General features: G+C 42.0%; 1 protein-coding gene across 1 annotated transcript in view; it reads left to right on the forward strand.

Moving 5' to 3' along the window:
- Positions 1–14,208, forward strand: part of LOC124041874 (BMP/retinoic acid-inducible neural-specific protein 3-like) — a 106,200-nt gene that overhangs the window by 25,136 nt on the left and 66,856 nt on the right. Inside the window, exon 2 of the mRNA XM_046359971.1 lies at positions 11,198–11,525. Coding sequence (XP_046215927.1) covers positions 11,248–11,525 — 278 coding nt within the window. The 5' untranslated portion in view covers positions 11,198–11,247. The remainder of the gene's footprint in view (positions 1–11,197; positions 11,526–14,208) is intronic.

Below are 14,208 nucleotides of genomic sequence, written 5' to 3' on the forward strand. Positions count from 1 at the left end.
ATCAGCTATAGGAGCGTGACAAATGTTCCCAATGTGTCAAATTAGACTAATGCAATTATCTTCTGGAAAGTGTTGAGGGAGAGCTGCCACAGCAAACCAGAAAATTGAATGATAACCTGTTCCTGTTTTTGGAACTAGCTTGGTCAGACAGAGTGAGTTTGACCCACTATAGAGTATGGCCTGTCAAAACAGAATTTAATAGCCAAGTCACATAAACTGAGGAAGGAACTACATTTTTTTCAATTATGGCCGGATGAATGTTGACTGGCACACAATACGAGGGGTTGCTAAGATAGCGAGAGAGAAAAAACGAGAGAGAGGGAGAGATAGAGAGGTGTTTGTTTTTGGTTGCTGAAGTCTCCAGAGGAATGGCTGGTTTAGAGAGAGAGGCACATGAGAGGAGTTGGCATGGTACCATTGCCGTTGGTCTTGAGCTGTGCACTGAACCCTGAGCACGTTGGTGGTTCTGACCTCCCCTGGGTTGGATATTGGATCAGTCTTGCCCTTGCATATTGATCTCTCACCATTATGCAGCTTAAAAATATTTCCATCCATTTCCCTAAGAATTATACAAGGGGAGATATACTCATCATCGACATCCGGGCTAGGGTTTCCAATTGCACAATATCACTTCATGCCTTGCTGGTCCAAGCAACTTCAAAATATCAACAAATATAAACAACTTTCCTAAGTTCCTAAAGATTTTTGTTTTTGTAAAGATACCTCTGCATTTTATGAGAACAAGTCTTAGGCCAATATGTTCAATAAAAGCAAACTGATTATCTTTGATTATTTTTTATACAAATCATGTCTATATCATATGTACATTTAACAGGTTAGTTTTGGCATACCAGAACCTCCAAAAATTATATTGCATGAAGCATTATGTTGAGTTTTTCTCCATTAGTGTTCATTGACCCTGATAGAGTGATTCATCCTGCAGAAAAAGGCATTTATCTAAAAACCACGATGACAAGCCCTGCTACAGCCTGCTCATATTATTAAAGAGTGAGAAAACACACAACCACTTTAAACCATCACTCAGAGAAAATGATGTGTTGAATGACTATAGCAATTCTAATGAGCCTCAGGACAAATTTCAAATGCATTCAGTGTACTGGAAAACAACCTTCTATAAACTTTCATCTTCTCTCAAGCTTTGTGTTGGGAATATCTGTTATGAAATACCCTGCTCCTCTGATATGATGATTCTTCGTTTGATTGACCATTCTGTATGCAGAAACATTAGACTTTTTCCATGGAGAGTTTTGTGCCTTTTTATCCTCACCCAGACTCTAATAGATTCCACCTGTCTATGGCTGTAGCATCTAGCTGACGATCCCGATCACTTCCCTACTTTCTTCTCTCCAAAACATGCCTGGAAGGATATCTCTACTTTAGTCCAGAAGTATCACGAGATACGTGTGATTAAAATTCATGACCAAACTGACCATAAATGTTTTAGCAGGGTGTGTCCACAGGAGAGCTGAAATCAGTCACGACCCATCTGAATCATCAGATCGTCTTCCATGCCTGATTGAACATAAAAACAGTAACAATGTGCGGAATTGTGAAGATGATAAGCAGAGCTCTGGGCTCCATATTCTGAATGAATTCCAAGGTTGAGTATGAGATGGCAGATGAGAGACACATTGTATGTATTGCATGCTGTTCACTCAGTCTACAGCAGCAGCGGTCGGTGAGCATGCAAGCTGGGGGCAAGAATTACTTCACAAACACCTCAACTCAACAGTTTTGAAGGATGATAAACAACCATGGTAACAGAGCACAATTAATCAATCAAAACTGTGTACTTACATGTCATCATGTAAGTTGATGATAAAGATTGTGGGGGCTGTTTTGTTAGACTTCAGTGCAGCTTTTGACTTTATCGATCATATCTGCCGCTGGAAAACATACGTGTATGTGTTATGGCTTTACATCCCCTGCTATATTGTGGATAATTGACATTTTTTATTTCATCTTCATCTGGGGTTGCAGGGTAGCCTAGTGGTTAGAGTGTTTGACTAGAAACCAAAAGGTTGCAAGTTTAAATCCCTGAGCTGACAAGGTACAAATCTGTTGTTCTGCCCCTGAACAGGCAGTTAACCCATTGTTCCTAGGCTGTCAATAAAAATAAGGATTTGTTCTTATTAGTAAAATAAAGGTTAAAAAAATAAAATAATAAATGGCAGAACGACAGATTTTTACCTTGTCAGCTCGCGATTCAATCTAGCAACCTTCCGTTACTGGCCCAACGCTCTAACCACTTGGCAACCTGCCGCCCCAATAAAGAGTTAAGTGTCTAACAGAATACAGAAGGTGTTCTTTAATGGAAGCTTCTCCAACATAATCCAGGTAGAATCAGGAATTCCACAGGGCAGTTGTCTAGGCCCCTTACTTTGTCACTGGTTTTGAGTAAAGCCAGTGTGTCTATGTATGCGGATGACTCAACACTATACACGTCAGCTACTACAGCGACTGAAATGACTGCAACACTTAACAAAGAACAGTAGTTTTTTTCAGAATGGGTTGCAAGGAATCAGTTTGTTCCTAAATATGTCAAAAACTAAAAGCATTAAAGCATCACTAAACCCTAAACCTAAACTAAATCTTGTAATAAATCATGTGGAAATTGAGCAAGTTGAGGTGACTATACTGCTTGGAGTAACCCTGGATTGTAACATTTACATTTACATTTAAGTCATTTAGCAGACGCTCTTATCCAGAGCGACTTACAAATTGGTGCATTCACCTTATGACATCCAATGGAACAGCCACTTTACAATAGTGCATCTAAATCTTTTAAGGGGGAGGGGTGAGAAGGATTACTTTATCCTATCCTAGGTATTCCTTAAAGAGGTGGGGTTTCAGGTGTCTCCGGAAGGTGGTGATTGACTCCTTCTGTCCTGGCGTCATGAGGGAGTTTGTTCCACCATTGGGGGGCCAGAGCATCGAACAGTTTTGACTGGGCTGAGCGGAAACTGTACTTCCTCAGTGGTAGGGAGGCGAGCAGGTCAGAGGTGGATAAACGCAGTGCCCTTGTTTGGGTGTAGGGCCTGATCAGAGCCTGGAGGTACTGAGGTGCCGTTCCCCTCACAGCTCCGTAGGCAAGCACCATGGTCTTGTAGCGGATGCGAGCTTCAACTGGAAGCCAGTGGAGAGAGCGGAGGAGCGGGGTGACGTGAGAGAACTTGGGAAGGTTGAACACCAGACGGGCTGCGGCGTTCTGGATGAGTTGTAGGGGTTTAATGGCACAGGCAGGGAGCCCAGCCAAGAGCGAGTTGCAGTAATCCAGACGGGAGATGACAAGTGCCTGGATTAGGACCTGCGCCGCTTCCTGTGTGAGGCAGGGTCGTACTCTGCGGATGTTGTAGAGCATGAACCTACAGGAACGGGCCACCGCCTTGATGTTAGTTGAGAATGACAGGGTGTTGTCCAGGATCACGCCAAGGTTCTTAGCGCTCTGGGAGGAGGACACAATGGAGTTGTCAACCGTGATGGCGAGACCATGGAACGGGCAGTCCTTCCCCAGGAGGAAGAGCAGCTCCGTCTTGCCGAGGTTCAGCTTGAGGTGGTGATCCGTCATCCACACTGATATGTCTGCCAGACATGCAGAGATGCGATTCGCCACCTGGTCATCAGAAGGGGGAAAGGAGAAGATTAATTGTGTGTCGTCTGCATAGCAATGATAGGAGAGACCATGTGAGGTTATGACAGAGCCAAGTGACTTGGTGTATAGCGAGAGTAGGAGAGGGCCTAGAACAGAGCCCTGGGGGACACCAGTGGTGAGAGCGCGTGGTGAGGAGACAGATTCTCGCCACGCCACCTGGTAGGAGCGACCTGTCAGGTAGGACGCAATCCAAGCGTGGGCCGCGCCGGAGATGCCCAACTCGGAGAGGGTGGAGAGGAGGATCTGATGGTTCACAGTATCGAAGGCAGCCGATAGGTCTAGAAGGATGAGAGCAGAGGAGAAAGAGTTAGCTTTAGCAGTGCGGAGCGCCTCCGTGATACAGAGAAGAGCAGTCTCAGTTGAATGACTAGTCTTGAAACCTGACTGATTTGGATCAAGAAGGTCATTCTGAGAGAGATTAGCGGGAGAGCTGGCCAAGGACGGCACGTTCAAGAGTTTTGGAGAGAAAAGAAAGAAGGGATACTGGTCTGTAGTTGTTGACATCGGAGGGATCGAGTGTAGGTTTTTTCAGAAGGGGTGCAACTCTCGCTCTCTTGAAGACGGAAGGGACGTAGCCAGCGGTCAGGGATGAGTTGATGAGCGAGGTGAGGTAAGGGAGAAGGTCTCCGGAAATGGTCTGGAGAAGAGAGGAGGGGATAGGGTCAAGCGGGCAGGTTGTTGGGCGGCCGGCCGTCACAAGACGCGAGATTTCATCTGGAGAGAGAGGGGAGAAAGAGGTCAGAGCACAGGGTAGGGCAGTGTGAGCAGAACCAGCGGTGTCGTTTGACTTAGCAAACGAGGATTGGATGTCGTCGACCTTCTTTTCAAAATGGTTGACGAAGTCATCTGCAGAGAGGGAGGAGGGGGGGGGGGATTCAGGAGGGAGGAGAAGGTGGCAAAGAGCTTCCTAAAACTGTTGTGGTCAAAACGTATTGATACAACAGTTGGTAAGACGGAGAGAAGTCTGTCCATAATAAAGCGTTGCTCTACGTTCTTAACAGATCTATGTTCTTAAAATTACTATCAACAAGGCAGGTCCTACGGGCTCTAGTTTTGTCACACCTGGACTACTGTTCAGTCGTGTCGTCAGGTGCCACAAAGAGGGACTTGCAATTGCAATTGGCTCAGAACAGGGCAGCACAGCTGGATGTACACAGAGAGCGAACATTAATAATATGCATGTCAATCTCTCTTGGCTCAAAGTGGAGGAGAGATTGACTTCATCACTACTTGTATTTGTGAGAGGTACATGTTGAAAGCACAGAGCGGTCTGTTTAAACGACTAGCACACAGCTCAGACACCCATGCATACCCCACACGACATGCCACCAGAGGTCTCTTTACAGTCCAGAACAGACTATGGGAGGACACAGTACTACATAGATCCATAACTGAACTCTATTCCACATCAGGTAACTGATGCAAGCAGTAGAATCAGATATAAAACCGTATAAGAATACACCGTATAGAACAGTGTGGACTGTGAAGCAATGACACACACATCCACATGGATTTTGTGCTGTAGATATGTGGTAGTGGAGTAGAGGCCTGAGGCCACACACTTAGTGTGTGGTGAAAACTTATGAATGTATGAATTTTGAAATTGTATTAAACATATATATAATTTATAACTTAATTTTGCCAAACCCGCAAGAGGGGATCCATAACAAATACAAAAAATATATAAATCAGCTCCAAAACCAACCACAATTATATTACTTTAAAAAACAATCCACCCCTCACAGTGAAAAGTTGGGAATATTAGCCAAAAATCTTTATATGATAGAGTAACTCTAATATACTTTTACTTCTGGCTCTAGATTGCTTCATGCTTTAAAACTCTGTCAAATTATCTGGCATTGATGAGCCGTGGGCACTGATTCATGGTCATGGATTTATTGAAAAGAGGAACATCTCTGCATTTCTGCATTCTCTCCACCGCAAGGACCACAAGCCACACACACACACACACACACACACACACACACACACACACACACACACACACACACACACACACACACACACACACACACACACACACACACACACACACACACACACACACACACACACACACACACACACACACACACACACACACACACAGAGAAGTCAGTACTTGCTAGCCTTAAGGCACATTGTGTACTTTCTGCTTTTGTGTTACATTTGAACCTTTAGTCAACCTTTTAAATCTCCCCTCTGTTCTCATTCAGAATCAACAAGACTGTAAAGTCAAGTAAAGTTTTAAATGAGATGCGTAATAAATCAAACTGTTCTGCTAGGTTTCTCCTTTGCAGAACAAGGGACTGGTACTGTGCCATCTCTCACATGAATCAAATAGAATTGATGTGCCCTAAAAGGTAGTTCAAATATACATGAAGCTGATACATTATATAAAACTATCTGAATATTTAATGAACATATCAACAGAGAAGCACAAGAGCTCCTCGTGGCTTTTCTTGAAAATAAGGTCCCATCAACCCTTTCAAAGCCAGCCATCAACCCATGGCTCATGGCTTTTCTGAAATGGATTCAGCATAAGCACAACTGACACCCACATCAGTGTCTTTCTATATCAAGATGATTGTGGCCTTGCAATTGGCCTTGATTAGCTATTACCACTGAAATAAATTACCATGACAATGCACATCACATGTATAGATGACAGGCAATATGGTTTGTTACATGTTTTCAACATACTAATGAGACCAGGTTGACAGTTGCATCATGAAAATGGGAAATGTTATACATTGTGAAATTGTGAAATGCATTACGATTGAATTTAGCTTTTGATTGATGTTTTGCTGTTTTACATTTTTAAAACATGTATCCCACCTTTGGATATTTCCTTCCAAACTTCAGTTGATACTGTATATAATTAAAGTTTACAGAGGTGATTCAAACTGAGGCCCTGCTGTGCTCTCAATTACCAAATGTGTGTGTATTGTTCTTGGCAGGAATTCCACAACCTCCCATGTCACTGTGGACCTATTGGGGGATTAGTCAACAAACTAATAAAGAGTTGTTGCAATATGCAGATGGGCTTTTTATGGAGACAGTGTTACCCACAGTAAGCAGCTTGGGTAATTATCTGGGCTATGTATTTTCAGAGTGATGTATAGGCAATCACGCTATACGTGGCTTTGTGTTTATGGAGAAACAACGGCAGATGGACAGGTGAAGCAATAACACATCATCGATCCTTTAGTACTTTGGAATTTTCTTAAAATCAAACAGGTGGAAAATATGAAACGTCCTAAAGACAGATTGGTCTTAATTATCAAGTGCTATAGAAATTTTGCGGGTACTGATGGTCCTAATTGCCCATATGGTTGTTTGCTAAACTTTGGCACCGTCGGAGAACCCGATGTAGATCTAACATTGATATTTAGTTTGACTCCTCTCTGGCTAGCTTTTAAGCCTTATCTCTGGAGACCATCTGCCCTGTGTAATGCTGACTGTACTCTTTATTAATGTGCAGTTAATAGGTAAGCACCTGCTTTCCTGTTTGAAATATGTGTGGAATCTCACTTTTAAGTGCCCTGAACAATGAGGTGTGGCTGAGAATCAGATTATTTTTACATTAATGCTTTTTCACGCCTTCCTAATTGTTTTAGCTGATTAACTTGGCATGCTTGAGGTTTTTAATTAAGGCTCTTTTATTTTTATATTTATCTTACATCTTGCAAGACAGTTACCTGGGGGCAAACCTTTACTGGAAGGATGAGATTTGAATCAACTTCATGGTTAGAAAGAAACTGCTCATAAATGATTATCATATTGAAGTTACTGAGCAAGATGATCGACCTTTAATCATCTTTATTTATAATGCACATTTTAGGCATGGAATGCAATGTGCTTTATAGGGAGAAAAAAAAAAACAAATAAAAAACATAGAAAATAAAAGCTGAAATATTATCTACACAACAAATATAAGATTTTTTTTTTTTTAACTAAAGAATGACACAAACGGAACAACATCCAACCAGCAACTCTGATATAAAAAAAACTACATCCCACAGCTTTATGCAGGGAATGTTTTTTCGGCAATGGTAGATTTTTATTTTTGAGGAAAAGAAAACACGTGCATCTCAGGGACCTGGTCTGCCTTTAATTCTCTTTGAATGAGTGGGATACCTCGCTTGTTTAAACACGTACTTATAGCTTTTGGGTTGGAATCACGATGCTATCGGTGCGGTGCAGCTCGGCTCATAAGGACACAAATCTTGCGGAACCAATATATATAACAGCTGTTTGGCTTACCATAGTGTAGGAGGTGTACTCCTCATAATTGCTCTCATCCTTTCATCAAACCACGCTTAAACAAATTGCTAGGCTGGAACTGATGGAAAGTTCTGCCTTGGCTGACAGTTTTCATAATAGAGTCATAGTACAAACCCACCAACCTGGTACTATGCATTAACTTTGTTGCATAAAGCAATCCACCCTCAGCATGCAGCGACACAGAAATATTGTGGGACAGCTGGCGGGGTTGCTGAGTAGTTAAAACACTGAGTATGAGTACCTGAGTTCAAGAGGACATCTGGCCTTCTGGTAATGGGACTACACCTGCTCTGCTGGGCCTGGCCATGAGGCAGGTGTCTGCCTACACTCACAAACAAAACCTTATTAAGTCAGACCCAATAAGGACTCACAGCTGCTCTCATTGCCATGCACACATTACTGGGTAGATCTTACAGGTATAGCATATACTATGTGCTCATTAAGCCACTGACCTGCCTGATACTGTGCCTTATGATATCCAGTATAAAGCAGGGAAGAAACGCACCAATCTTAGGCTTTCTCCTAATGCATGGTCATTGACGATGTGCAGGTGTGTGTGTCTGAGTGTGCGTGCACGTGTAGGTGAGTGTGTGCGCGTGTGGTATTTAGGGGTGTTGGCCACTGTGAACATTAACCACCTGCAAAACTTGGTGAATGCTACAAATGTGAATGGCACAAAAGGTGCCCAGTTTCCCAGACCATACTTGTCTGAAATGTTATTTCTAAGCAAGAGGCGGTAAAATGGTTTTCTATTCCGACCGCCCTCGTACCACCATACTGAATTCAAGACGTGTGTCTTCTCCTTGGTTTTTCTCATGGGTAGAAAGGGTAAACAGGAAGGTACCTGAATTATGCAAGATGAACATTAAATGTCAAGGCTAAATTCAGTTTTTCCTCCATTGTCTCACTGGCATTTCTAGGATGTTCTATGCATTTTATAATTAGGAAGAACCTCAAGAGAGGAGCAATAAGCCCTGGGATGGAGATCTCAGCAAGAGGTGTTGCTTTTAGAACATAGACTCATTTGAAAGGCAAATTTCAAGCAAGATTGGAAAGTCAGCACTATACTGTTTATGAATCAGCTGTGGCTCGTTTTCCCCTCTAGCTTCATGAGATGACAACCATCATATAGGAAAGACTTTCATATAGGAAAGACTACACCGCAAGTCATATTTTATTTATGCTAAAGTAGAATTTACACTTGGATTCAGCATGATGAAATAGCATTAAAATCTCATCTCCTGTTTACAACTGCAAAGCCCAACTGTGAAAAGGAAAGTTATAATAGAGTCTTGGCTGTATGGGATATAGGCAATGCAGGGGTACAGGGAGGGGGGGGGTGGAGGGAGGGAGGGATTATACAGAATGAAAGGAAATGTGAAAGCAGCAGCAGCTGCCACACAGCTTCTCCTCTTTACCGTATCTCTCCCAAATGGCATCCTATTCCCTATATAGTACACTACTTTCGATCAGAGCCCTATAGAGCCCTGGTCAAAAGTGCACCAAATACAAAATATGGTACCATTTGGGACACAAAAAGGGTTTATTCCCCAGTGGAGTGTGCAGTGTGCAATAAGAGAGATACTGTTTTAGACAGGCCCTATCTTGATGAGTGGGCAGGCAGATGATAGGTATTTGAATTATTAACTACTGTGATGCACAAAGGTGAAATAAAGTATTCAATATTATTTCATAGTGATTAATTCTCTACGTAATGTATATTTTGTATCATCATAGCCTTTGAAATAATGTATGGAATTCAGATCATTTGGAATGCCAGGCACTTCAAGACAGGATCACAATACATCACATTTTACAATGTACGGACAGATTTATCTTTCACATTGCAAAACAAGAGTGGGTGACTTGTAAGATGTGAGGTGTTCACTTCACAGAATAATGGTGGTTTGTGTTCTATGTCATGCACAACATGGACTAGGAGGCTTATCTATATGTGAGATACAATAAATCAACAATTACTCCTGAGCAGTATTGACACATTATACTTACTATGTGTAATTACTCTCCAAAGTCATTACTAAATTAACATTGCTAATATGATACTGTGACTCGTGTAATTCTAATGTTACCACACAGCAACTTTTTGTAGTCTTACATTTTATACTGTCTAGTATAAAGTGGAGTTGATGATGTTCCCTTTTTCAAAGCTTGATCCTACATACTTTCTCCAAGTTAGTTACCTATTATAATTATTAATGAGATAAATTACCTAAATAATTGCCTATTAAAACATAACAATCCCATGGTTCTCTCTGATTCAGAGGGGTTGGGTTAAATGCAGAAGACACATTTCAGTTGAAGGCATTTAGTTGTACAACTGACTGGGTATCCCCCTTTCCAAGTGTAAATTAAAGAAAGGTTATTTACTGTCTAAACATGCATTTAGCTCTCTCAAGTTAATTTGCATTGTGTTATTTATCAAAATAGAAGACCAACAGGGAATACTGTTGGTCCCATATCGCTAGTACAGTTTGTTCTAGCTTGTTCTATTCTTGGGCCTAAATGTTTGACTGTGCACTGCAGATTTAACACTACACTAACTTATTCATAAATAACAAAAACGTACCACCCTCTTTTTTTTTTAAGGACGCTTCAGACATGATGGCAATTATTATTTTGTCATAACAGCTTTGGATAATTGATTGTGTCCTTACTTTTGTCAGCCTAAACAATCCAACAACGGCAACTTAGACCAACAGTAGATCTGTACTTGGTGTAAAGCTAGGTCTTCTTTTCAAGAGCAAGGTCCTTATTTATACCTAACAATTATGTTTTCATGTGATTTTGTCCGCCCACACAAACTTGAAAGCACGACTAAAAGCATATACCTATGAGTGGATTGCACCTAGCAGTAGGTTTTTGACCATGGTAAAGAGCGCTTCCGCAAAAAAAGAACACAGTGTGTTTTATTGAATTGATTCCTTGGTGTATAGCCTCCCAACGCTAGCCAAAGAAAGGCTCTCACAGTGTTGTTAGTACAGGCTAAGATTGAAAGTCTAGCCAAGTCTATTAAGTTTTTGTCTATGGAAAAGAAAGTTACTGCATGTGTGTTTAATTGAATTGATCCCTAAGGAAAGCGAAGGCTGTGAGGCGGATACATAAGCTAAATCAACGCAAGTGATACAAGTGTCAAGCGTAGTGTCTGTGTTTTTCTATTATTTCAAGTTGTCCTCTGAATTGAGCCCTAAAACATGTTCTCTCTCTTTTCCTTCACAGGTCAAGGGGGATTAGTTGAAGAATGCTGGTCCCAGGTGCCCAACAGGAAGATGGTGATGCGTTGGCCAAGAGCCACAGCTGTTAGATGGTTGCTGTTGATGCTCGTATGGCAGTGGACAGTGCTGGGCCACCTCGGCTGGGTTCTGGCCCTGGCTGAGGGGCAGCAGAGTAACAACCCCTCGCTCACTGCTGCCAGCACCGGACACCAGAGTGGCGACCAATTGGATTGGCTGCTGTCTGAGAAGGGACCTTTCCACCGTTGTCCGGAATACACAGAGTTCAAAGAACGCTTCCAGCAAGGCTTCTCCACACGCTATAAGATCTACAGGTGAGAATCTAGAGGCAAATTGTGCGTGTTTGAATGTTGCTGTACTGTATGTGCTGTACTGTACCAATCAAGATCCACTATGACCCTTCCATCCCATCAAATTATTTTTCAACATTTATTTTCAATATCATTAACTTTATTTTAAATGTAATACCAAATGTGATATACTCTCTCTGATAAGCCTTTAATTTACATTTTTCCTCAGCTTAGAATATATATTGTAATGAAACTGAGGCAGGGAGCATGCCTCGAACCCTCGACCTTCTAGCCCGAAGTCCAGTGCGCTATCGACTGTGCCCCAAAAGCATGCTCGTACGGATTCCACGCTTATAAACCCAGGGTCGTTACAACATTTTACTCTGACCCTTCCATGCATTTTATCCATGCATTTTACTTTCCTCCATCACACAGCCTCCATTACATTTTATTGTGTTGTTGCTGCATGCTCTCCATGGTGCTACACTCACCTGAGTCAAATTATAGCTCCAGATTACTGCCAACATATTTTCTGCTGTGATGTTAATGCTACTTGAGTGTGGGCATGTTGAAGGGGTGTAGGTGCATTTCTTTACTGTAAGAAAGAGATATTTGTCTCTTTGGAAACCAATTTATTCAGAAACCTGTCACCGTTTTCTTCTCATACAACTTGAAATGATAGCTTTCATTGCAGATGTTCTGAGTATAGCTAGCCATGATAGGTGGAGTTTTTTTGACAGAAGTTTGATGGATCACGCTTCTCTTTCATGCTCTGGGACAGTGCTAGAAATGACTAGGACAAGGAACTGAAATGCAGAAAAATGCCTGCAGATCTCTGATGGAATCAGGCAGAGAGCATAGCCGGTACTGTTTGAATGGTTGTCTAGCAGTGTGTGTGTGTTGTGTTTGTGTGTGTGAGAGCGCATTGTTGTCTGACCAACACCTCAGTCATCGATGGACATACATTTGGTTTCCCCCACAAGCCATTTGTGCTGCCAAGGCCTTTTGATATGTTAACTGATCTCATTAAAGGACACCCAGAGGGAAAGTAGGTGTGTAAATCTGCCCATTACGAATAGGGAACACCAACTGGGTTATATAGAGGAAGACTGATTTTATTCCCCCTCTCTGCCTGGTCACAGCTGCCCTACGGGTGGTTCACTGAAATATTTCTGCCAAGGCAAATTCAGTCATCCTTGCTGTTACTTTCTGGAGTGATGGGACTTTGTCCTATTTGAAAGGCAAGCCTAACATTGTTTAATCTTTCATGTTTGACAAGTTCAAGTGTTGTGCATGAAGATTCTGTAAGTGCCATTGATATGGTAACTACACTGGTAAACGCAACATATAAAGTGTTGATCTCATGTTTCATGAGCTAAAATAAAAGATACGCACAAAAAGCATATTTCTGTTTACATCCGTGTTATTGAGCATTTCTCCTTTTCCAAGATAATCCATCCACCTGGTGTGGCATATCAAGAAGCTGATTAAACAACATGATCATTACACAGGTACACTTTGTTCTGGGGACAATAAAAGGCCACTCTAAAATGTGTAGTTTTGTCACACAACACAATGTCACAAGTTTTGAGGGAGCGTGTCATTGGCATGCTGACTGCAGGAATGTCCACCAGAGCTGTTGCCAGGGAATTGAATGTTCAAATCAAATCCAATTTTATTTGTCACATATACATGGTTAGCTTGGGTTATTGCGAGTGTAGCAAAATGCTTGTTCATTTCTCTACCATAAGCTGCCTTCAACGTTGTTTTAGAGAATTTGACAGTACGTCCAACTGACCTCACAACCGCAGACCACGTGTACAGGGTCGTGCAAGTGAGCGCTTTGCTGATGTCAACATTGTGAACAGAGTGCCCCATGGTGGCGGTGGGGTTATGGTATGAGCAGGCATAAGCTACAGACAACAAACACAACTGCATTTTATCAATGGAAATTTGAGAGATACCGTGACGAGATCCTGAGGTCCATTATTGTGCCATTCATCCACCGCCATCACCTCATCTTTCAGCATGAGAATGCACAGCCCCATGTCGTAAGGATCTGTACACAATTCCTGAAACCTTAAAATGGCCCAGTTCTTCCATGGCCTGCATAGTATCCAGACATATCACACATTGAGCAAGTTTGGGATGCTCTGGATTGACGTGTACGACAGCATGTCCCAGTTCCCGCCAATATCCAGCCACTTCACACAGCCATTGAAGAGGAATAGGACAACATTCCACAGGCCACAATCAACAGCCTGATCAACTCTATGCTAAAGAGATGTGTCGCACTGCATGAGGTAAATCGTGGTCACACCAGATACTAGTTTTCTGATCTACATCCCTACCTGTTTTTTAAGGTATCTGTGACCCACAGATGCAGATTTGTATTCCCAGTCATGTGAAATCTATAGATTAGGGCCTAATGAATTTATTTCAATTGACTGATTTCCTTATATGAACTGTAACTCAGTAAAATCTTTGAAGTTGTTGCACGTTGCATGTATATTTTTGTTCAGTATACATAGCATGCATTTACTATGCCTGTGAAATGTGTAAAGATATATGTGATTTAAGTTTCGAGGAGCCCCCATGCCTATGAATAAATTGAATGTGAGGGTCACAGGGGGAAGGATGCTTAAATTCCCTGCAGAATCTAGCTATGGTGATTGTCAAACAAAGAGCTTCTGCTGCTGCTGGTGTC

This window comes from Oncorhynchus gorbuscha, linkage group LG08 (assembly GCF_021184085.1).
Source record: "Oncorhynchus gorbuscha isolate QuinsamMale2020 ecotype Even-year linkage group LG08, OgorEven_v1.0, whole genome shotgun sequence".
In the NCBI taxonomy this organism is placed as follows: Eukaryota; Metazoa; Chordata; class Actinopteri; order Salmoniformes; family Salmonidae; genus Oncorhynchus; species Oncorhynchus gorbuscha.